Here is a 27,161-nt window from a genome sequence, read left to right on the forward strand (position 1 = left end):
ATAACAATATGAATATGTACTTCTAACAAAGACAGTGAATCATAATTTTCAATTTTTATATAATCATAATAGTCTATTTATGTTGATGTATAAAATTTCTGTCATAGATCATATTGTTTCGTACTGCTTAATCGTGTGTTCTGTATTTTCCTGAATGCTGTTTTCATTGTTGACCGAAATTTATAAGACAAATCTTTCTTACACATTTGTTCAATAAACCTGTGATACAAAAATAATCAATCAAAATATATTTAATTGGTATAAACACGAACAATAATATGATGCAGTCCTGAAGCGATTCGTCAATAAAAAATAAATCAACTTCGGACATTGTCGGATAGGTCGATGAAATGAATCCGGAAATTCACAGAATTATATGTATATCAAATTTATGTCGAAAAACATGAAATTTATAGAAAAACTGAGCATCATAACTATACAATATGTAGTTTTATTACTTTTTAACAAAACCATTTCAAAAATATCGATGTAATATAAACGTTACTAACAATTGTTTTAAACACTCAGTGGAAATAAGACAGAGTGCACATCTTTAAAACTAAGTGAAAACGAAAAGAAAAAAATAAAGCCAAATAAAAGCAACTATAGTTTCACCATTTTGAGTAGTATTTAATTGTCATTTGAGACCAAATCAACAGTGTGAAGACTTTAGCAAAAAATAAAAGTAAATATTTTGTCGATTTGCATTTTGAATGTTAAAATATGTTTGTCTTTTGCTTTCCATTTTATGAAAAATTGCTCCACAGGAAAAAGATACGACTAGGCAGAAAACCAATATTAAGGTATTGGCATTGCAAAAGAAATCAATTTTATCCTGCATTTATGTTGGTCCACAAAAGTCGTAAAATAAGCACCTTTTTCTTTAAATGAGTTTCTTTTTCAATTGCACATGAACATAACAGTACTTTATATACATGTTATGCATAATAAAATACATAAGCAGTAGATCTGCAATATATTAAATAGACACATCACCTTTTTTTCCATTGGTCACTCCATTGATACAATAATAAAATATTACAATACTGAAAATATCCATACATGTTTGTGTTCATTTCTTACAATATTTTTCACAATTTGACTATAAAAATCTGCAATAAAAATGAGCCAATTCTGTTTTCAAATGACCGGCATTTTCACAAATATCTATTACTATTGATATTGAAAAAGATTCTACATGTTTCAGCCCATCTTTCAGTACCCAAGTTACATCCCCTAAATGAAATCTATAAATATCAGCCATTGCAATCATATTCAAGACTCTGGAATTTCCTCTTTAAAAAAAATATCAAACTCAGACAACTGTTTGTTTTAAGATTATGAGTTGTAGAATATGTTTAAGAATCTAAGTAAAATACCATTGTGTTGATCCATAATATAAATTTCAAATAGGAAAAGATAATTTGGAATGTTATTCCCACTGGAATAATTATTATAGTATATATTCCCAACGGAATAAATGGTACCGGTATAGAAGATTTGTTCAAACAGGAATTGATATTCTGAAATTGTGTATTACAAAGGTTCTCATGGAAATTCTTTTAGGCGGAACAAATATACGTTGACAGTGTTAAACAGAAGGGCATTTAAACGCATAGATCAAAAATAAACTGACACGGCCATGGCTAAAAAAAGAAAAAAAAAGACTAACAGACAAAATACACAAGACACAAAATATAAAACTAAAAACTAATCAACACAAACCCAACTAAAAACTGGAGGGGGGATTTCAGGTGCTCTGGCATGTAAGCAGATCCTGGTTCACATGTTGCACCCGTCGTGTAAACTTTGCCTTAGTATTACTGTTGACTGGGATGAAGTTTGTACACTAAAATTCTAGTAGTCTGAACTCCTATTCTGATAACAAGATGTTTAGAATCAGCTGTGAACTTCATCTGTTGGACATCAGAGGGGATCTTCAGTTGGACGACTTCTATTCCAGTAGTGATGTCCCAAAATATCAGCATGTTGTTAAGACACCTAGAGGCAACCCATTTACTGTCTGGTGATATGGTAATAGTGACCACCTGCAAAACATGGTACATTCTTTTTATATTATGAAACTATTTCTTTTCATATTTTCTAACTTGTGAGATATAGATATAGGAAGATATGATATGAGTGCCAAAGAGACAACTCTCCATCCAAGTAACAATTTAAAAAAATAAACCAATTTAGGTCAAGGTACGGCCTTCAATGTTCTGAAATAAATAAAAAAAAATCTTATCAGGTTAGACTCAATAGAACCCTTTAAAATTGATAACATATTTTCAATATTAGAAAAAAAGAAAATAAATGTTATGGAGATTATTGTTTGCATTTCTGATGGCTGAGATATGATCTATCATTTTATCTAAACAAGCATATTATCAATAACCTGATGATTCTAGGTAAGACAAGTGCAATGATACATGTCAATATGATGCGTATAAATAATCCAGTTGTCTTGTTAATGAAAACATCACTTAATATTGATATGAAAGGAGGTGTGATATGATTTCTAATGAGAGAACTCTCCACAATACACCAAATGGCACAGAAATTAACAACTATATGCCATCGTACGGTCTTCAACAATGACAAGGCCTATACCGCATAGTCAGCTATAAAAGGCCCCAAAATGACACTGTAAAACAATTCAAAAGAGAAAACTAACGGGCTAATGAAAGAAAACCAAATATGTAACACATAAACAAACGACAAAAACTGAATTACAGACTCCTGACTTATAACAGGCACATACATACAAAATGTGGCGGGGTTAAACATGTAAGCGGGATCCCAACCCTCCCTCTAACCTGGGACAGTGGTGTAACAGTACAACGTCATAGGAACGAGCTATAAAAATCAGTTGAAAAGGGCTTATCTCATCAGATGGATAGAAATACAAATCCTACATGGACAAAGCTTGACTGAATAACATATTTAGTAGGTAATTGATCATTCATATTTATTCTTTTCTGAACAATGACAATCTGTTGAATCATTGAATTTAAAAAAAAAAAAGATACTGATATATAAAGTAAGTTACAATTGTAATTCAAAGTCAATACAGCATGGAACATATGTCATTAGAGACAGATGAGTGACCATACCAACTTAAAGATATATCATTAAAAAAATAGACAATATGAGTCTAACATTTTCTTCTATTTCAGAAACACTAAAAGTATGTAACAATTTGCCTAAACTGTCATAAAGGCTGACCTATTCTCAAGTTCATCTGAAACTATTCGTAGTTACCTTTTAGTCAAAGATACTGAGATATACCTTAAAATGAAGTAGGAAATGTAGGGTAGAGACCTTATTGTCTTGGAAGCTGACATAGTCCTCAAAATGCTACAATACTCATTTTTGGTTTTGTTTTGGCAAGAAGAAGTGAACCACGAATTCTTTGTGGTCAGTAAAATGAAAAAGGTTGTAATGCAACATATTCTACAAGAAATATCAACACAAATTGGTATCAACTAAAATCCTGAATCTACATTTCATAGAAAAATATAAATAACAACACTTTCTGTGTCATATTTTAAACAGTTTTACAGCAGATTGAATTAATTTCTTAAAATACAATGCATTGAGTATAATTCTAATATATATTTATATGAATCATTGAAACTTTACCTATATTGAAATGAACTTTACCAGAAAAATAAATCTAACAACAAACACAACAATGAATATAAGTCTTGCTCTTGTTACATTGATAGCAGTTAACACAAAAAAAGTAGTTTTAAAAAATCTTACCGAAGCTTTGTGCATCTTTTTTGGTTCTTTTCTCCCCACTGGGAAGCCAGTGTTGGCATCCCACACAATCATATAACCATCTTCATATCCTATAGCTATAAACTGTCCGTCGTTACTTCGTTCTATTGCTAAACATGTATCGTCACATGACTTGTTCAAGTGGTCTGTTAGATACATAAATCCTAGTTTTACTCCTTTTTTTACTCTTTGATCACAGGTGCCAGTACTTATGTCCCAAAACATAACCTTGTCACCAGTTGTGATCATCATGACATTTCCTTGATAGGGGCAGACAACTTCTCCTAGATGTGGAATTTTCGTAAGAACTCGATTACATGGCATTAGTTCTCCTGTAGCTTGTAATTTGTCTATAGCATAAAACCTGTGTTTATGAGACTGTGGCAAAAATGCTCCACTTTGCCTAAGACATAAGGTTCGGATATCCGCATATTCTTTTTCAAGAATTGTAACTCTAAGGATAAGATAGCGTTCTGATTTATTTATAGACAGATCTATACTTTCATAAGACAGCTCCTGCTTCAACGGAATGGTTTTAGACTTTAGACGAACGAGATCTATAATTATTATTTCAATAAATTGATTGTTTTCGTCAGTTTTCATGATACATAATGTCTTATGATCTTCTCCCAGGCAGAAACTTAGAACGTGTCGTAAGCTTTTTTTCTCAGATCCATCTTCGAAATTAAACACTTTTAGTGTATGGGTTTGATTGTCGAAAACAATACAAATTGAATTAACTGCTGCTGATACTTTATGGCCAGTGATTCCAATGTAAATCTTCCTTTTAAGCTGAAAACTATCCATTGACCAGATTCTCAAATTGTTGTCGTCTGATGAAGTTATGATACAGTGTCCTTTAAGGTCAACGTCAAAACCAATTATATCCTTCTGTCCCAGCTGTTTAGAACCTTCTCCAATGACATCTGTTCTTGATGATTGATTACCATCAGTATTTAGTAATGTTTTTAGCACCCAAACTTTTGCTGATTTTCTTTTGCTTACTGTAATAACTTGATCTTCAAGTATTGCCACTTTTACGATTTCGTTATTTTCTGCCTTGAAATCCGCAAAGTGTTTCCCTGTCTGTGCTTCGTACATACCTAACTGCCCTTGGTTGTCACCTATGACAATTTTATTATATATCCAGCTCACTCCAAAGCTTGTTATAGAATTGTTAATGTCTAACCGATGGACAACGACTCCATTTGAAATGTCGTACACAGCTACGTAGCCTTGTTCCAGCCAAATGGCAGCCAGTGCATGGTATTGTGCTACAGATAGCTGCATTACGTTAGAAGAGCATTTCTGTGTGATAGAAATCCTGACCTCATCTAGGTTAACAACTGTCAAAGTATCATCTGATTCTCTATTACCAGTTCCTACAAGCAGGTTATCATTAAAACCAACTGCAGCAAGACCTCTGGTAAAAGTATGGTTTGTTTTCACAATTTTTCCATTTTCTGTAGCACCAACAACATGGATTCTAACAACGCCCTCTTGTTCATATTCATTTTCACTTGCAAACGTATTAATAGTGAAAATAATCTTTAAATTTTCAGTACTTGTAGTAATAATGTTAGAAACTTCATTTCCTTGTTTTCCCAATGTGATGAAGTCAACTTTCTGGAAACTGTTTGTATCCATTATTAGAACATCTCCATTGCTAAATAAAATTGTTAAATATAAGAAATCGGTACTAAGACAAGTCATTGTAGGGTACATCTCTTTTCCTAGATCTTCACAAATGTCGGAAAACGTCATCATGTTTGTATCTTGATATTTTAAATGGAAAATCTGCAAGCTGTCTCTGCCTAAGTTTATTATTCTTTTCTTGGAATGATCCAATATGGGTGGCATTACTGGCTTGAATTCCTTGTCATGGCTTAATTGGTTGACATCATTACTAATTGAATCATAAACTAGGTACCCTTTTTCATCGTCATCTTCCTCTTTTACATGTATCATCAACACTGATTCTGAACCACTTGGAATGATATCATCAACATCATCATAAATCTTCAAAAGAGCTGACGAAGCATCTTTACTTGGTGCCAAATATGGAAATACTGGTATAAGTAATGGAGACTTACTAGCATATACTATATCCTTAGCTTGCTGTAGTAATTCCTTTAGATATGTCTCACTCTCCTTCACATGTAAATGCGACAGCAGATTGATTGAAAGGTTTGTTCCACTGTCATTTCCTGTTTTTGAGGCAAGAAAGAATTTTTTTAAGAGGGTAACCTCTTTATCCTTTGTTTTGTCTACATATTCTGTCATGTCGTCCACCAAGGTTGATAATGGCAATGATTGTATTCTCACTGTGAGGAAATTCAAATTACAAAAGCATTTTGACTTGGCAATTGAAGGATTTATCTTGGTCCCTGCACGGGTAATGTGATGTGGAACAGCTATCAGTGTTCGTTGGTTGTTCACAACAAGAGGTTGTTTTGTGACTTGTCTATCTGCTTTCTCCACTGTTTTTCCTCGTCTGTGAAGTGTAATGTCCCTTTTCATACCATCATTGGCAATAAAATATTGTGCCAATACCTTATGTAATTTGTTGCCTGCACTGCCAGTTGCATATCTTTCATGAGCTGTCTCAGTGAACTGCCTATGATACCAATTCAATGTTGTTTTGCCAAATGATCGTCTCTCAACAATATATTCTTTAAGATCATATCTTATCCTTGCTAAAAGTACTGGTGGCATTTGTACAATGCCATCGACTGGGGGATCATGATAGCGGTATATATCATCTAATACTTCATCATCACAGGATAACACATCCTCCCATTCAAGATCAGAAATTCCATATTCAGCAACTGTAATGTAACCGAGAGCATGGCTTATTAGAACTTGCCCAAATTTCTTTTCCATGTTTTCAAACAGCAGGTTTATGGCTCCTTGTACTGAATCTTTTAAAACTACCTCAATAATTGGTGTGTATGAGTTCCATTTAACAGCCTCATCGAGGATCAGTTTGAGAAATAATGGACCTGGGCATTTTCTGAACGCTCTGACAAGTTTGTTTTGTTGAGTTTGTGTAACAGTTCTCTTTCTTTTTGCAAGATATTTGTCAATTATCTGAAAGCATGTTTTATCTGGTAGAGATGGAACTTCTACAAAATTGGTGGTATCTGGAATCAGTTTCTGTAATGTGTCCAAAATTTTATGTTCTCTAGGTAGTGTTGATACAATCATCCTCAAGTTTGATGGGAGCACTGTAGGTAGCCAATTTAACAAGTAAGAATCATCTTTTGCTGAAAGCTGATCTAGAGAGTCCAGAAGAATAACAATGGGCTTTTTCACCTTCGCTGATACTTGACGTAAGAATCTTGGCATGTATTCGACTATTTTTTTCATATTGCTGTACCCTACTGGCTCCATCAATATATTTGCACAGTCAGCAAGTTGTCCACAAACTCCATATAGTACATCATATATGTTCAAACTATAAGGAGATGTGCCTAAAAATCTAATAATTCCAATGTGAGGCTCCTTTTTAAACCATTCTGGAAGATTCTGCAAAATTTTGGACATAACAGATGTTTTTCCAGCACCTAACGGAGCATATAGAATAAGTGGCTTTCCAGACTTGTCCGTGAGAATATATTCTTTTGCCTGTTGTAAAACATCATCTCTACCACAGAAAGTCTCGCATTTAAGTTTACAAAAGTGCTGATGATGAAGTACTTCTTGATAGTCTGTGTAATATTCTGTTCTAATCAGATCTTTTTGGTCCTCTCTGGCCTTATCAATAAGTTCACAAATGTCCTTGATAAGATCGTCACAAAGATTCCTGATATAATCACGTTGCTCCACGTGTTTTTCAGGATTAATTCCACCATTATGCCATTTAACTTGATACTGATGGATTCGACCAGATTTCTTCAAAGCAGATGGAATTTGTTTTCTTATTTTCTCTCTTAGCAACTTTGCTTCTTCATCAAATACCATCTAAAAGTAGAGTTTTCAGAAACAGTAGAATGTTTTCATGAAAAGTTGGAAATGTTTTAACATCTTAATAAATATTACTTAGACATGGTGCATTTGCTGATACTCAGTCACGTTAAAAGTTCGGCACATTTTATTTGTCTTTGCAACTTTCAATATCTGAGGAAAAGAGAAATTACGCTACACGTGAAATTGATACTAAAGTATATAAAATTGATAATGGAAATGGGGAATATGTCTTAAGACCACAACCCGACCAAAAAGCCGAAACGCCCAAGTTCAAAATTTATGTTGTTTATATATGTAACACTCTCAAACGTGTTCATTCTCCCAAACGTGTGCGATTCCCTAAAACGTGTATATTTCGCCAAAACGTGTCCTCAAAATCTTAATTCCCCCAAACGTGTCCGATTTCATTTCCCCAAATGTGTCCAATAATTGTTGATCGATAAAAAGGTTTTCAAAACAACTTCTCAGAATTTTGAGCGGTAATATGTCGTCAGCGACGTCAATAACATTTATGACAATTCCGTGGATCCATAAAAGTAGACGAAACAATTGTACATGTCGGATTTCGGTTGGATTCTAAAAATAGATAACAGTCACTATCAAAAGACATGAATGGTGTTTTTTTTGGGGGGTACTATTACGGTATTATTACCGGAAATGAAAAAAAGTAACGGGGTTGAAAGAGTATACTTATAAGCATAATTTAATTAAATGCTGGTTGTTTATATTTCAGTTGCAACTATTTCATGCATATTTTGAGCAAACATAAAAATTGCAATTACTTTGATTTTGTACAGTTAAATCTATCATAATTAACTAGGCGAATTCTTTTATGTTATGGACTCAGTTGAAGTTTAATTACATGCACGAATTATTCTTATCAGCTCTTTTAAGTATGTACTGGTATTAAGTTTTTAGTACCAAATTATTTTGGTTTTATCATTACTAAATAGCCATTGGCAATAGGAGTACATTTGTATGTACTAGTATAGGCATTCTTGGTATCAACTTTGTAATTTCTAATCGTTCATTACTTACAATAACTAATGAAATAAATGATTTGTGTAAGATGTATTGGCCGTTTCAGAATCTAATGCATCCTGGGTAATATTTTCAAAAGCGTACACCAAAGCGTTTTGATTGGTTTAAACGTTATAAACAATGGAAATTAGACCAATGACGTAACGTTAATTTCACTTTGGGGTACGAACAGTGAAATTACCCATGATGCCTTAGATTCTGAAACGGCAAATTAATCGACTTACTGAAAATAATTGATTGATTTCTTATTGATTGCTTAACATGCAGTGGCAAATTTTTCATACATATTCAGGACGAGAACATATCAAAAATAAAAACAACAGATACGTGTAGCACTACACGAGATTGTGGGTTGTTCGTCCCCAATATCACCGAACGTGGCTATGTACTTTTACATCCAATCGGACGCCTGATGGATGGCAAAGTTTTACTGTCAGTCTAAGAACGCCTAATTAACCAAGTTCTATTATCCAGTTTCAACTTCGATGAAGGATAATAGACACGTTTGGGGGGAATTGGTACGTATATGCCTTCTTAAGAAAACGATTTGGTGACCTTTAGCACCTACACAAGTTTTGCAGTTCAGTAACGTTAAATTGACATGTTTGGGTGAATGGGACACGCTCATGCAAATCAATATGCCACTTGACGTTAAGCAGCCATCACAATTATCATCATCTTTTATTATCACCTTTTATCCTAAAAAAGTATTGTCAAGTGTTCCAATAGTATAAGTACCTTTCCATTTTCCATTGTAGTGTCAACGTATTTTTTAATTGTGTCATCTGTGATGTCCAAGCCATTTAAGTCTCTCTGATAGATACTGGAATGAACATTGGGTTCTTTGGCAGTCAAAATGCCTTTATTGACTTCAATCTCAGTAACTGTAATACAATTTTGATTAAATTAATAAAATACACAGAACCCTGAGTCACATCTGCAACTGCTGAGTCTTTTTATCATTTAAACAGAGCAGAATATAAAATGTCTGACAAAAGCATGAATTAAAGAAGGTTTTGGTTGTAACAGACTCGAATTCTAAGCAAAACTTTCGCAATGGCAACTATTATTACTGCTGAGTAAGGTCAGAACTTTTCGCTTCTGATTTCCATTACATTTATGCAATATGTATTAAAGGAGATGCAATGTCCAGTTAAATGCAACAGCAACACTTATAACACAGAACAAATCATCTAGAGGTCTACATAAGGTCTTCGTCAATAGACATATGTCTATACTGTATGAAAACCTCTTAATATTTTTGTGTTAATTTTAATATCACCAAATCATAGAATGTCACTTCCGGTAGCATACGAAAATAGGCCGCAAAAAAAATATGCCCTTGAATTTGACAGTTGTAGGTAACTAATCTTACATTTCATAGCAGCAAAATATTTCTAGGTCATAAACATATCATATAATCTCGAAAAACATGTGTAACCCCTCCGCATTTTGCACCTGTCCCAAGTCAGAAGCCTCTGACATTTGTTAGCCTGGTATGATTTTTGATTTTAGTTTCTTGTGTATAATTCATCAGTTTAATATGACGTCCATTATCGCTGAACTAGTAAGCATATTTGTATAGGGACCAGCTGAAGAACGCCTCCATTTGCGGGAATTTCTCGCTTCATTGATTACTCATTGGTGGCCTTCGACTGTTGTCTGTTTTATGTTCGGGTTGTTGTTGCTTTGACACATTCCCCATTTTCATTCTCAATTTTAATTTTATATATCTTCGGCATTTCAAAACACCATAATTTTTTTATTTAGGGTTTCTATACAATATTTTGACAACTTGAGTTAACTAACAGTAATGGTTATTTACTTATATGCAATGAAATGTAATGTAAAAACAAATTCTATAGTTCTGGACAGGATAAACGTGATTTATGCCAAATATTTCTTTTTTTGAAACAAAGATACGATTGTTTTTAAAAGTGAAAATTTAACTAAGACTAAAAGGGGAAAAGAAATGGTGGTATGACAAATACTAAAACGTTACATTATATGTAATGTTTCATAGTTAAGTTAACAGATGTTTATCTCATTCTGTATCATTCCTATTAAGCCTTCAAGAAAATAAAAACCAAAAAGGGCTATGCCAAATGCATGTTTAGTTAAAAACGACGGGTGCCACCTGTGGAGCAGGTTCTGCTTACCCTTCCGGAGCACCTTAGACCCCCCCCCCCCCCAATATTTGGTGGGGTTCGTGTTGCTTAGTTCATTGTAGTTTTTAGTTTTCTATGTTGTGTCTTCTGTACTTTTATTTGTCTGTTTGTCTGTTTGTCTTTTTCTTTTTAGCCATAGCTTTTGTGAGTTTATTTTCGATCTATGAGTTTGACTTTCGTCCCTCTTTAAAAAATGCTTTTGATTAATTAGTCTTTTATATTTATATATTTACATATAAAGGACAAGGGGTTGAGTGCTTTTAAAAGGCATAACATATATATATATTAATTTTAATGCCTCCAGTGTCGCCCCACTCAACAAATATTAATCAGTCCTCAAAACATTCTAGAGACTACATTTTGGTATGAATGCATGGTATTTTTACATTCTGAAATCATTAAATTGAAGTTTGTTTTTCATTTATTTTTCTTAAAGGATTATAACCTGAATAAAAGTATTTGTGAAGTTTGTCCGTGCTGAGTTGTTTAGCTTTACATGCTAACGTTGCTGCTTTCCTCAACACTGTCTGTAGAGATTTAAAGGTTTTCGTCCAACCAATTGTATCTTTATTTCTTTGTTCATCACATCCACCAGAGTGATCTCCAAAGAATTTAAACTGTGACCTAATTGGCTGAAAGAATTAAGATTAAAACAGTAACATTATAGCGGTATATTTAACATTACCATAAACATGATAAAGCGCGGATGTTTGGATATCCACTAAACCAGGTTCAACCAACCATTTCTTAAAATTGTCTAGCTGTACCATGTAAGGTATGAGGCAGTCGTTATCTACTAGTTAGTTTCTATGTATGTTGCATTGTTGTTTGTTTTTGTTGCACTTCATTTTTATGTTGTTTCCTTGTTTTTCACTTATAGTTGATGTGTTCCCTCTGTTTTAGTTTGCAACCCGAATTTGTTTTCTCTCGATCGATTTATGATTTTTGAATAGCGTTGGTATATATACTATTGTAGCCTTATTTACGACAGCGTTAACATAAATAATTATTTATCATACATATGAATATATTTGCATCGTCATTATTACACCAATAGACCTTTTTTGCCAACTTAAGAAAATAAAATGAAATGACTTGATTAGTTAAAATCAAAATTATCAGTATCAGTTTATAAAGTATAACATCGCTTACTATCAGTGTAGGGTTCCGGATAATGTTTTTACCATTAGTCAAACAAAAATTTGTTACTGTAACGTGAAATTATGTTTAAAGCTAAGGACACTTTTAAATATATTTGGAAGCACATTACCAAAATCAACAATTTCTATAGAACATTGAAAACAATACGTTTAACAATTTCTTGCGTCCGAAGCGCTTTTCTGGATTTACCTTCATCAGGAAGGCTCAAAGCCAAACAATTGAAATCCGAAGATGTATCAGTATCGAAACCGTTGAAGAGCTATATTTCAAAAATACCTGTAAAATGTACAGTGGTGGTATAGCATTTTCATCTAATAAATACCAAATATCCAATAGTTCGGTATCAGACAAAGAGTTTTTCTCGGCAATTTTCTTTAAGGTATCGAATTCATCCTTATCAATTTCTACTGGGATTGGTCTAAATCCATATCTGTCACCTGATATAAACTAAAATGTAATAGAAAAAAAGGTACGTACAAAAACATGAAATTCAAAATTAAAATGCATTTTACACGTATTAAAGTATATGATAAATTAGTTGTGATATTTTCTTTAACTATGAAAACAAGTTTATAAGACTAATTATGTTTTTACGTATACATATAACTGTACAGTTAATACTAAAAGTTAAAACTTTAATTTTCATTTCTATTTTTCTCTTAACAATATCTAAAACGTGTATACAAATGAATACAAAGAAAGTGGAAGACAAAGTTCATGATTATCTTTCTATTATTCACAAATGAATACAAAGAAAGTGGAAGACAAAGTTCATGATTATCTTTCTATTATTCACAAATGAATACAAAGAAAGTGGAAGACAAAGTTCATGATTATCTTTCTATTATTAACATAAAGGTAAACAACTGACCTGGATCCTATCTTACTCATATCTCTCTTTTCAAAAAGGAGTAATATGACAGTTGATGTTCATTCGTTTGATGTGTTTTATCATTTGATTTTGCCGTTTTGAATTTTCCGCGGAGTTCAGTACTTTTGTGATTTTACTTTTAACTTTATCTCATTGGATATCATAAATAGGCAAATCAACATTCCAGTTGCAAACATTTAGAAATGTTATTCATTTTTTTTAAACGTGTTGATAGAATGCCATTATTGAGTTGTTTGTTGCATAAATTGTTACTTTTGTTATTGATGAATTGTAAAGTTGTTCATGTTATTATCTCCCTTTCTGTCATTATATACAGCTACGTTTTTTAAAAGAAATACTGCTAGAATATAAAAGGTAAATCTATAAAAAAAAAAAAAAAAAAAAAAAAAAACCAGCTCAACAATAATGAAATTAAAGATATGGTCTTAAACATCAAATGGTAAAGGTCCATACTCACTCATTCATTCAAGAACCATAAATCTTAGAGGCAATACAACCACCAATTTTCAATTAATTTGAGTATCTACCATACTCAAACCAGATAAATTTTGGAAGAGATTTTAGGACATTGAAGTAAATACATTTTGAAACTTTAGTAGTAAAGTTTTGATTGAATGTCTTTCAACTTACAATGAAATTAGGTCCTAAAGAAAGATTCTGACAATTTTCAACCTCTAGTAAACAATTTTTTTCCACCGTATGGTCATTTTGGCTATCTTCAGTTACACCCCATCGCATATCTACAATCTGAAAATCAAGGTCATATTTGGCACAATACTCCTCTAGGAATGGATGGACCTCTTTGACGATGGCATTTCTTTCAGCTCTCATATCTGAATTATAAACATAATAAATATAACCTAAACCAGAAGAAAAGAATTTGTGAAGTATGAAAAGAGCCAGTCTCCACCCTTCAAGTTTACTTATTATTTATATGATTTAAAGAGAAATACATTAAAAAGCTGATCTATAATTCATATTTTAAATGTGCCTTGGGACTTCAAAGATGATCAAGTATTTTACTCTGGCGGCCATTTCTTACATCTTATAGAAAACATGCTCATAGAGACCCCACACATAGTATTCATGCACCCGCTTATGGCAGACTTACTATAAAGAGAAGTTAAAAAAAAAGTTATTGCGATTTTGTTTTTGAATCTTTTGGATGCCATGCTTCCAATGAAATTGTAGTACAAAATCATGCAGTTAACACTCTAATAAGTTCTAACATTAAAAATCTAAAATCAAGACGGCTATAACTTATAAAAACATTCTTAATAACCTCTGGCTGCCAGGCAAATACATACAAAAAATGAGAAAAGGTGATCAATATTATATAAAAAACAAGAAGATGTGATATGATTGCCAATGAGACAATTCTCCACAAGACACCAAAAATGACACAGAAATTAGCAACTATAGGTCACCGCCATATTGGTTATGGGAGATGAAAGGTTCGACAAATAATTCATCTATTACTAGCACCTCTTTACATGGGCTACAATAACAATAACAATAAATAGTGTGATAAATACCAGAAAAAGTAGAGCTCATAAATATTCTGACTGTAGAGTGAGGTAAATTAGGTAAATCATCCAAGCATCCTTCCAATAACCTCTCAAACTTAGCTTCAGCTTTTTTTGTCTGTTCTTTTATTTTACCTGCCAAAAAAAAATATTATATTTATATTAACATATAGTTTTCATCACTTCAACAAGTGTTCTACGATATTTCTCCACTCGAGACAGTTAAACTGTAATATCTAAAGCGCGAGGCTTGCCGAGTTTTTTAATAAGTTAAAATTTTACTGTTGGGAGAGGATAAATGTCACTATACACGAGATATAGTGGTCGAATCTTTTTCTCTAATGATTTTATACTTCCTTTTCTTAGATTTGCAGAACGTTGAGTTCTTTATATGTGATGTTATAAGGCATTGTCGCCTTTTTTTCATGACATCACAATGGGAAATTTAGAAGAAATCAATAAAATTTTAATGTCATAATTAAATTTTGATTAATCATTTGTTGAGAACAGATATTTCATTAGTGATGAGAAATGTTTTTTTCAACACCGCTCAAGAAATGTGGAAATAGAACAAAAATTAGACAACTGATATATATCATTACAGTGAATATAATCAACATAACATATAAATATCAGATTGCCTTTCAGGACATTTTAAAGGGAGTTCCGGTCTAAGTTTCAAAATAATCAACTTTTCGAAACACTAATTTATATTGACAATGGATTAATAAAGGAATCAAAAGAGCAAAAAAAATATATATAGGTCAATAAGCTTGTCTTTTTTTTTTAGATATTAGCCATTGAAATTTTGGCGGGAAAATATTCTCTCTTGACTTTTTATAGCTTTATCATTGACAAGGGTTAATATAAGTTCTAAAAAAATATAAAATAAATAATTAAAATTCCATATTACTTTTAGAGACGGCTTATCATTATGCATGTTAAAGATTTATAAAAAGTAAAATGGGAATCAATGGGCAATTTTTTTTAAGGCATTCAAATGGGTAAAACCAGAGGATTCTGAAAAAAAAATCCAAAACATGACAAGCGAACTTCCTTAATCAACCAATTTTTGGTACATGATTCTGTCGAAGTGTTTCTTCCTTTTCGATTATTATTAAGATAGCATAAAACTGTAGTATTCTAATTGTAACAACACTGTGTATGCTTTCTTTTTAGTTTAAACATGTTTTATTTACTATATTAGGCAAAATGAATGCGATACAAGCAAATAATACTTGTGAAGCCTTGTCCATAATACAGTGTGAATATGTACAATAATAATATATTGAGCACGCATGTAAAACAAATAGATTTTAGAAAATAGTATTAGTTATAGGTGAAAAAAAAGAGTAAAGAAAAAAGTAGGAAAGGCGGAAAAGTCATAATTCTGTGATGATGACTTGGGTGTTGATAATGATGTCAATAAGGATGACATTTATGCAGATACAAGAAATCGGTTCGCCCTTACATGAAACTTTCAACACATTTTAAAAATTCTGATATTCGAAATATTTTCGCAAATTAAGATTTTTGATTAAAATTTCTATACATGAAGTGTATTTTGAGCAAACGAAAAAGTAATTATGAACATCCTCAATGAATGCTTTCGTTCGTATTGGATGCATGATTGGCCATTTGTTGTTATTGGCTTTGAACTAGCTGTCGGTAACTGCAAGTATTTTCGGATCTTTACTCTTTGTCTTTCCCTGCTGATGCTTCATTATCGGTCACCGTCCACTCTGCGTTTTGCTAGATGTCTTTCTTTATGTATTTCTCTAGTGAGAAAATAAAATTGATAATGGAAATGGGGAATGTGTCAAAGAGACAACAACCCAACTATAGAGAACAGAACAGAAGGTCACCTTCTTCAATGCAGCGAGAAATTTCCGCACCCGGAGGCGTCCTTTAGCTGGCCCCTAAACAAATATATATACTAGTTCAGTGATAATGAACGCCATACTAAACTCTAAATTGTACACAAGAAACTTAAATTAAAAATAACACAAGACTAACAAAGGTCAGAGGTTCCTGACTTGGGACAGGCGCAAAAATGAGGCGGGGTTAAAGGTGTTTATGAGATCTCAACCCTCCCCCTATACCTCTAGTCAATTCAGAAAAGTAAACTCATAACAATACGCACATTAAAATTCAGTAAAAAAAGCCTTTTTGGACTGATATTTTTGCATTGATTTAAGGTGGTACCCAACACTTTCACTAAAATCAATTTGGCTCGTTTAATTTTTATAAAATTTAATCCTTTGACAAAAATATACAAATTTCAAAAAAATTTGAACCAACCAATTTATCAGAAAAATTACACTGGTTATATAAAAGTTTGACAAACACTCATTTTGATCATTGAGAAGTTTTATATTCCCTTTACAATGCAACGTAATTAAAACGTTTAGCTGATTTTACAGAGCAATCTCCCTGTAGTGTTAGGAACTACCTTAAAAACCTTAGGTTTTCTAGTTTGATGTGTTTTACATTTGTCATTTCGGGCACTTTCCTAGCTCACTATGCAGTATGGACTTTGCTCATTTTTATACGGTGACCTATAGTTGATAATGTCTGTGTCATTTGGTCTCTAGTGGAGAGTTGTCTCATGGTCAATCATACCACATCTTCTTATTTGTATATATGATCAATGTAATTTAGTCATTTACAGTATAATTGTCTGTTTATTATGAAAAACGTTTCATTTCGAAATAATGTATATACAATACAATGCTGTCAAGAAATATAAAGGAACTTACTTTCTTCTGTACTTATTGTTGGCTGTATATTTCTGCAAGAGATAAATATTCAATCTTTATTTTGCTAAAATTAAAGTAAATAGCAAGTTAAACACAATACAATATACAGGGTAAATACAAGATGTAAAAGAAGTCATATCAATGTTCAATCTTGTTGACTAAATGTGAGTTAAATTACCTTGATGTGCATGACATGTATAGATTATCGGGATTTCTACACAATGATAACGTAAAAAATCAGCCGCGAGCCACAATGTGAACCTTTTTGGTGAATAAGCGTAGCGAACGCGCGAAAATACTTCAAATTGTGCCACGCGGCTGATATTTGACGATATCTATACGAAGAAAACCCGATTATTTGTTTATCGTTCTACTACTGGTCTTTCCTCCCTCTCTAAAAGAGTTTTACGCTTGACAAAAGCAAGCTTGATTAACGTCTCCTCACACATTGTGACGTCACTGATAACTTCTCCTCATACATTGTGACGTCACTGATAATGCCTGTTCTCTTTTCAAAAATGTGATGCGAGAATTACGGAGCGACTGAGCAGAGAGGGATAGGCGATTGGAAGGACGATAATCTAAAGAACTAAGTCTTCGTCTCACGGAAAAACAAAATAATAACTGAAATAATGTCATATTATATGGATTTACCAGATAAAGCTTGGTGTCATCAATCACAAAGCTATAACTGATTAAACTATAATTGAATACTGATATGTCAATACAGTAAAAGAAAGAATTAAAACTATTTTTTCTTGTCATTATAGGTTTTTGTCTTTGAATACCTTCGCCGATGTATTCCAGTATCGATGAATTTCGGCAATAGCACAGCGCAAGTGCGATGGGAACTCCATGTTGAAAGAATGTAAATAAACGTGTACTGGAATGTAAATAATAATGACTCATTCTTAATGAACAAATCTTAAACAACAAGTTCAGGAAAGTTTAATTAACAAATTGGAAAACAGGGTAAGTATAAACAAATACTTATTTGTTACGTGCTCCATCATCCATGTGATGTGTGTTGATTGTTTATCAATTGTGTTGTCTCGATTCGGTAAATTTCGGTAACACATGTGACAGTTATACAGCTTGGAATTAACAGTCACAGAATGGAATAGTATTTTTCGATAAAATAGATTCATTGTAAATTTATAAATTAATGAGCAATTGAGTATATATGCATGGATTTGTTCAATAATTTTTATAATATCAAAGTAACAGGAAACTCGTTCCATATGTCTTTAAGCTAGAGACAAGGATGAGACCATGTTAATTTGATTTCAATACGTATTCTGCCTTTTTACATGACAGATGCACAGACTGTGCAAAAACTTTAAACTTACTATCTCAAAAGATTATAGGTTGGCAGAAGAAATGTTAGCACAACAAAGCACATTATTTTCCCCAAAATCTAAAAAAAGGTTTGGCATTTAATGCTGAATGCAGCATGTGTAGTGAAGTATCAACAAGTTTTTAAGGAAGTTCGCTACTCAGTTTTGGTATAACAAGCTTTACGGAACACTAGTTTATATTAATACGGAATTATTAAAGGAACCAAAAGAGCAACAAATAAATATAGGCCAATGTGCTTGTTTTCGAGATATTAGCCATTGAAATTTTGGCGGGAAAATTATCTCTCATTTTTCATAGCTTTATCATTGACCAGTTTAAGTTAAACTATCAAAATATTACAAGGCTTTTTTCGACTTTTAAAGATGGCTTATAATTGTACATGTAAAGATTTATAAAAAGGAAATTGGCAAAATATTTTAAAGCTTTCAAATTGATTCAACCAGAGGATTCTGAAAATCTGACAAAATTCCCAAAACATAACAAGCGAACTTCCTTCAGTCAAAATTAAGAGTTAGATCTTTAACCTCCTGCATGCCAGATCAACACCCTATCAGGATGAGACACAACTCAGCGCAATATTTAGACAGTTTCGATGGATATTTCATAGTGTGTCTTTTTATATTGTAATGTTACACTTATGTCTCATGTTAGGGTGAAAGTTTACGCCAGTAAAAACGTTTAAACCCGGTCCATTTGTATGCAACTGTTTTGAGTATAGAGCCGGGTGTTCAGTGGAAGTCGTTTGAAGGTTTTGTTCATAGGGGTTTCCTTTTTTAATTTGTTTTCTGATTTGATTAGACTGCATGTTTTTCTGTTTGAATTAGTTCACACTTGTAAATGTGGAACACTTTGTAGGTTGCTTTTCGGTCTGAACCAAGTCTTTGTGTTGAAGGCCATACTTGGGACTATGGTTATTAACTTTTTATACATTGTGACTTGGATGAAGAACTGTCTCATTGACACTCATGCCACATCTTCTCAATTGTTAGTGTGCTTCACAGGGGTTTTTCGTTTCTTATTTTTTTATACAGATAAGACTATTGGTTTTTTTCTGTTTAATTTGTTTCACACTTATGTCTAGTCATTTGTGGGCTCTTAGTAGCTTGTTATTTCGTGTAAGCCAAGGATCTGTGTTGAAAGACGTTCTTTTACCTATATCTGTTAATGTTTTAAACATTGCTACTTGGACGGAGAGCTGTCTCATTGGCACTCATACCACATTTTCTTAATTATACGGATATAAAGTGCGTACACAAGCTTTCAGCAAGACGGAAAACAGGAAAACAATGTTGATTTATTGTTTTTTGCTTTACGTCCAGTGACAAATATTTCATGAATATGCAGGACGAGAACAAATTAATAAAATACTTCGGTTCTGTAACATGGGTGAACTTAATCAAGTCACACTTCCTTAAAGATAACTGTAAGAGAGAAGAAAATCGGTGATTCTTGAATAAGCATGAATGGAATAATATATAATTGGGGAAAATGATATCAAAGGTACCAGAATTATAATTTAAGAAAGTTGTATCAGACATACTTTGTAACAGGTTTGGCCACTTTCGATTTTGCTGACTGAAATTTCTTGGCTAGTAAATTTTTCTCAACTAAGGATGACATTCCTGTTATACCTATGACAACAAAAACACTATTACATACACATTTGATTTTTTTAAGTGCAGATTGAATAGTTGGTATATAATAAGATACATATATATGATATATTATTATTGTTTTCTACTGATAAAAACAAATCAAACTCATAAATAAAACGAAGTATTTGTATAGACCATGTAGACAGAAAAAGTCATGTAGTTCTCTTTTTGGATGTTGTACCACCTGTGCCTCTATGTATAGCTTCAATTTTGTAGAAAAAAACACGAGCAACATAATCCACATAACCCACACTTTATAAGTCTGTAATATATCTTGCATAAAATCATTATTTACAATTTCAAATCATATTATAGTAAAAGAAGATAATTTAATTTGAATTTAGTTCCATCTTATACTTTGGTAATGTATAAGTTGCATAAGAATGGAATTTTATTGATGCGACTGGCATACATTGAGAGGTTAAGCTAGCTATGAAACGAGGTTTAATCCACCATTTTCTTCATCAGAAAATATCTGTTCCAAGTCCGGAATATGACAGTTGTTATTTATTCGTTTGATGTGTTTGAGCTTTTGATTTTGCCATTTTATGATGGTCTTGAAATATATATGCTAGATACTGACTTAGTTTACCATTATAAAAATGTGTTAAAGCTCCCCCTTTTTGTCATTGTACATTTTAACCTCTACTGTTAATTCAGTTTTTATTATTTACTTTAATATGGGTCGAAACTTATAATAGTTTCACCTTGCCATTGTGTTGTTGTGCTATGGTGAACTTTGAGTTGTTGTCTTATATATGTTTCATTTTTGCATATGTGCTTTGTCTATGTGCCATTTTGTGTTTCTTTGTTTAAAGTAATTAACATTATATTACAATTTTGACTGGTGTATCCAAATTTCAAAAAAAATTCAAAAAAGCTTAGAATATGTTTTTGAAAATAGTTGACTCAAACGTACTGATGATTTTAAGAGTTATTTCCCTTAACCTAGGTCTACCACCTTAAAAACCTTAGGTTTTCTAGTTTGATTTGTTTTACATTTGTCATTTCGGGCACTTTCCTAGCTAACTATGCAGTATAGACTTTGCTCATTGTCATACAGTGACCTATAGTTGATAATTTCTGTGTCATTTGGTCTCTAGTGGAGAGTTGTCTCATGGTCAATCATACCACATCTTCTTATTTGTATATATGATCAATGTAGTTTAGTCATTTACAATATAATTGTCTGTTTATTATGAAAAACGTTTCATTTCCAAATAATGTATATACAATATAATGCTGTCGAGAAATATTAAGGAACTTACTTTCTTTTGTACTTATTGTTGGCTGTATATTTCTGCAAGAGATAAATATTCAATCTTTATTTTGCTAAAATTAAAGTAAATAGCAAGTTAAACATGTTAAACACAATACAATATACAGGGTAAATACAAGATGTAAAAGAAGTCATATCAATGTTCAATCTTGTTGACTAAATGTGAGTTAAATTACCTTTATGTGCTTGACATGTATAGATTATCGGGATTTCTACACAATGATAACGTAAAATATCAGCCGCGAGCCACAATGTGAACCTGTTTGGCGAATAAGCGTAGCGAACGAGCGAAAATACTTCAAATTGTGCCACGCGGCTGATATTTGACGATATCTATACGAAGAAAACCCGATTATTTGTTTATCGTTCTACTACTGGTCTTTCCTCCCTCTCTAAAGGAGTTTTACGCTTGACAAAAGCAAGCTTGATTAACGTCTCCTCACACATTGTGACGTCACTGATAACTTCTCCTCATACATTGTGACGTCACTGATAATGCGTGTTCTCTTTTCAAAAATGTGATGCCAGAATTACGGAGCGACTGAGCAGAGAGGGATAGGCGATTGGAAGGACGATAATCCAAAGAACTAAGTCTTCGTCTCACAGAAAAAATAATAATAACTGAAATAATGTCATATTATATGGATTTACCAGATAAAGCTTGGTGTCATCAATCACAAAGCTATAACTGATTAAACTATAATTGAATACTGATATGTCAATACAGTAAAAGAAAGAATTAAAACTATTTTTTCTTGTCATTATAGGTTTTTGTCTTTGAATACCTTCCCCGGTGTATTCCAGTATCGATGAATTTCGGCAATAGCACAGCGCAAGTGCGATGGGAACTCCATGTTGAAAGAATGTAAATAAACGTGTACTGGAATGTAAATAATAATGACTCATTCTTTATGAACAAATCTTAAACAACAAGTTCAGGAAAGTTTAATTAACAAATTGGAAAACAGGGGAAGTATAAACAAATACTTATTTGTTACGTGCTCCATCATCCATGTGATGTGTGTTGATTGTTTATCAATTGTGTTGTCTCGATTCGGTAAATTTCGGTAACACATGTGACAGTTATACAGCTTGGAATTAACAGTCACAGAATGGAATAGTATTTTTCGATAAAATAGATTCATTGTAAATTTATAAATTAATGAGCAATTGAGTATATATGCATGGATTTATTCAATAATTTTTATAATATATCAAAGTAACAGGAAACTCGTTCCATATGTCTTTAAGCTAGAGACAAGGATGAGACCATGTTAATGTGATTTCAATACGTATTCTGCCTTTTTACATGACACATGTACAGACTGTGCAAGAACTTTAAACTTACTATCTGAAAAGATTATAGGTTGGCAGAAGAAATGTTAGCACAACAAAGCACATTATTTTCCCCAAAATCTAAAAAAGGTTTGGCATTTAATGTTGAATGCAGCATGTGTAGTGAAGCATCAACAAGTTTTTAAGGAAGTTCGCTACTCAGTTTTGGTATAACAAACTTTACGGAACACTAGTTTATATTAATACGAAATTATTAAAGGAACCAAAAGAGCAACAAATAAATATAGGCCAATGTGCTTGTTTTCGAGATATTAGCCATTGAAATTTTGGCGGGAAAATTATCTCTCATTTTTCATAGCTTTATCATTGACCAGTTTAAGTTAAACTATCAAAAAATTACAAGGCTTTATTAGACTTTTAAAGATGGCTTATAATTATACATGTAAAGATTTATAAAAAGGAAATTGGCAAAATATTTTAAAGCTTTCAAATTGATTCAACCAGAGGATTCTGAAAATCTGACAAAATTCCCAAAACATAACAAGCGAACTTCCTTCAGTCAAAATTAAGGATTAGATCTTTAACCTCCTGCATGCCAGATCAACACCCTATCAGGATGAGACACAACTCAGCGCAAAATTTAGACAGTTTCGATGGATATTTCATAGTGTGTCTTTTTATATTGTAATGTTACACTTATGTCTCATGTATAATTAGGGTGAAAGTTTACGCCAGTTAAATCGTTTAAACCCGGTCCATTTGTATGCAACTGTTTTGAGTATAGAGCCGGGTATTCAGTGGAAGTCGTTTGAAGGTTTTGTTCATAGGGGTTTCCTTTTTTAATTTGTTTTCTGATTTGATTAGACTGCATGTTTTTCTGTTTGAATTAGTTCACACTTGTAAATGTGGAACACTTTGTAGGTTGTTTTTCGGTCTGAACCAAGGCTTTGTGTTGAAGGCCATACTTGGGACTATGATTATAAACTTTTTATACATTGTGACTTGGATGAAGAACTGTCTCATTGACACTCATGCCACATCTTCTCAATTGTTAGTGTGCTTCACAGAGGTTTTTAGTTTCTTATTTTTGTATACAGATAAGACTATTGTTTTTTCTGTTTAATTTGTTTCACACTAGTCATTTGTGGGCTCTTAGTAGCTTGTTATTCCGTGTAAGCCAAGGATCTGTGTTGAAAGACGTTCTTTTACCTATATCTGTTAATGTTTTAAACATTGCTACTTGGACGGAGAGCTGTCTCATTGGCACTCATACCACATTTTCTTAATTATACGGATATAAAGTGCGTACACAAGCTTTCAGAAAGACCGAAAACAGGAAAACAATGTTGATTTATTGTTTTTTGCTTTACGTCCAGTGACAGATATTTCATGAATATGCAGGACGAGAACAAATTAATAAAATACTTCGGTTCTGTAACATGGGTGAACTTAATCAAGTCACACTTCCTTAAAGATAACTGTAAGAGAGAAGAAAATCGGTGATTCTTAAATAAGCATGAATGGAATAATATATAATTGGGGAAAATGATATCAAAGGTACCAGAATTATAATTTAAGAAAGTTGTATCAGACATACTTTGTAACAGGTTTTGCCACTTTCGATTTTGCTGACTGAAATTTCTTGGCTAGTAAATTTTTCTCAACTAAGGATGACATTTCTGTTATACCTATGACAACAAAAACACTATTACATACACATTAGATTTTTTTAAGTGCAGATTGAATAGTTTGTAAATAATAAGATACATATATATGATATATTATTATTGTTTTCTACTGATAAAAACAAATCAAACTCATAAATAAAACGAAGTATTTGTATAGACCATGTAGACAGAAAAAGTCATGTAGTTCTCTTTTTGGATGTTGTACCACCTGTGCCTCTATGTATAGCTTCAATTTTGTAGAAAAAAAACACGAGCAACATAATCCACATAACCCACACTTTATAAGTCTGTAATATATCTTGCATAAAATCATTATTTACAATTTCAAATCATATTATAGTAAAGGAAGATAATTTAATTTGAATTTAGTTCCATCTTATACTTTGGTAATGTATAAGTTGCATAAGAATGGAATTTTATTGATGCGACTGGCATACATTGAGAGGTTAAGCTAGCTATGAAACGAGGTTTAATCCACCATTTTCTTCATCAGAAAATATCTGTTCCAAGTCCGGAATATGACAGTTGTTATTTATTCGTTTGATGTGTTTGAGCTTTTGATTTTGCCATTTTATGATGGTCTTGAAATATATATGCTAGATACTGACTTAGTTTACCATTATAAAAATGTATTAAAGCTCCCCCTTTTTGTCATTGTACATTTTATCCTCTACTGTTAATTCAGATTTTATTATTTACTTTAATATGGGTCGAAACTTATAATAGTTTCACCTTGCCATTGTGTTGTTGTGCTATGGTGAACTTTGAGTTGTTGTCTTATACATGTTTCATTTTTGCATATGTGCTTTGTCTATGTGCCATTTTGTGTTTCTTTGTTTAAAGTAATTATATTACAATTTTGACTGGTGTATCCAAATTTTTGACTTTTTAACCTATTATGTCTGTTTTTTGGCTAACACATTGTAGTCAATATAATGAAATTCTATGCGATTGTTGTATTTTCATGAAGTAACATTCTAGCGGAGCCTGCATGTGGAGTAAATATCTGCAAATTTATACGTTACTCCAGTGCTTGTATTCCAATTATGATTTCTTTGATAGAGAGTTTCTGCTCACAGGGAAGCTATTACACCAATACGTCCTAGTGGTTAACTTGAAATCCCTGCGGAAATTTTACGGACGCCATTACGAATTGGTTGACCTTAACAAAATATATCCATTTCACATTCGATAGTAAAATAGTCCTAATGCCATAACTACAATCCGGTCCTCATTTCCCGTGGATCTGCTTAACCTTTCGGACAACCAGAGTTCAGTCACAGTTTTCAGTGGAGTATATGTTGCTCAGTTTTTAGTTTCTATGTTGTGTTTGGTATTATAATTTTATGTCTTTTGTCTCTTTCCTTTAACTATTGCCTTGTCAGTTTATTCTTTTTTGTCTTTATGGATAGTTATATCATTGGCAGTCATACTATATCTTCATATTTGCATGTTTTGTGCATAAAAAATCAAACTGGATCGACAAATCATTGTCATCACTCAACCATAACACCTCAAAAACACAAAACATTAACTACAAACATCATTAATGCGTGCAGCAGAGAAAAACATCGTTGATGTGTGACGACTTTTCATTTGAGCAATGTTTATATAAAAATACAAACAATATAACAAAGAGAGGTAATAGCATAACAAATAGAGGCTGATATCCTCTTCTTAATTAGCAATATAGACAGGTTAATTTTAGTACATTCATGAAACAACTATCTATCTACTAGTAGATATGTATTTAACCATAGAGATAAAAGTTAGTTTCTTTTTAAAAGATACCATCAGTTTCATGAACTATCAAAAATCTATATTCATTAACATTAAACTTTATACCAGGCTTTTTGTTAGACACTGTTGACCTGTCGGTTCTATCAGACACAGATGACCTGTCGCTTCTAGCAGACACATGTGTCCTGTTGCTTCTCGGAGAATTCGTAGCCATCACAAAAGAATTTTAACCCGTTACTCTGAAAAAGAAGAAAACACAAAGAATTTTATGAAAATTATCTTTAAACAGATTATTCCGTCTTTGGGACTTCTTTTGCATTGTTGAACATATTTATGATTGTTGTACCTTATCCAACAGAAAGGTTTAGTATATCAAAGTTTTAAGCTCATATTGCATGATTTGGCTCTATGAAATTCCTTTTCTGAGTCCTGAATGATTTTGGAGGTAACAAAGAATAAAATCGCACAGAATTAAAATGTGAGTAAACTTTATTCTATGAGTTGCTGCTCTTCAAGGAAGATATCAAACCAAAAATTATAAGTGGTTAAGTTGAATTCATACTTTGAAAAAAAATATGCCACCAAACGTTGGTTGAACATCTTTCACAGATAACGATATATTCCAATTTTTATAACCCCATTTTCGTCCTTTTCTCTTTAATTGTGATCTACCAAATTAGATTGATCACCAGGTTTGTACTTACTTAGGTACCTCTAATGGAGCAGGATCTGATTACCCTGCTTTAACAGCACCTGAGATCACCCTTATTTTTGGTGTGGGTTGTGTTGTTCAGTCTTTAGTTGTTCATGTCAATAATACTTAAAAAAATCTAATGTGTATG

The 27,161-nt window shown here is 32.3% G+C and overlaps 1 protein-coding gene across 1 annotated transcript; it reads right to left on the minus strand.

Annotated features, from left to right (window-relative positions):
- Positions 1–26,572, minus strand: LOC139501540 (uncharacterized). Its single transcript, XM_071290651.1, has 12 exons — positions 26,425–26,572; positions 24,489–24,579; positions 21,585–21,616; positions 20,202–20,292; positions 17,303–17,334; positions 14,553–14,678; positions 13,648–13,850; positions 12,402–12,572; positions 11,410–11,596; positions 9,535–9,680; positions 3,769–7,749; positions 1–2,048 (listed from the first exon to the last, which is right to left on the minus strand). The coding sequence occupies exons 1-12, from the start codon at positions 26,531–26,533 to the stop codon at positions 1,821–1,823; spliced, it is 5,397 nt and encodes a 1,798-aa protein (XP_071146752.1). The 5' UTR covers positions 26,534–26,572; the 3' UTR covers positions 1–1,820.
- Positions 26,573–27,161: the final 589 nt, after the last annotated feature.

This window comes from Mytilus edulis, chromosome 13 (assembly GCF_963676685.1).
Source record: "Mytilus edulis chromosome 13, xbMytEdul2.2, whole genome shotgun sequence".
Taxonomy (NCBI): Eukaryota; Metazoa; Mollusca; class Bivalvia; order Mytilida; family Mytilidae; genus Mytilus; species Mytilus edulis.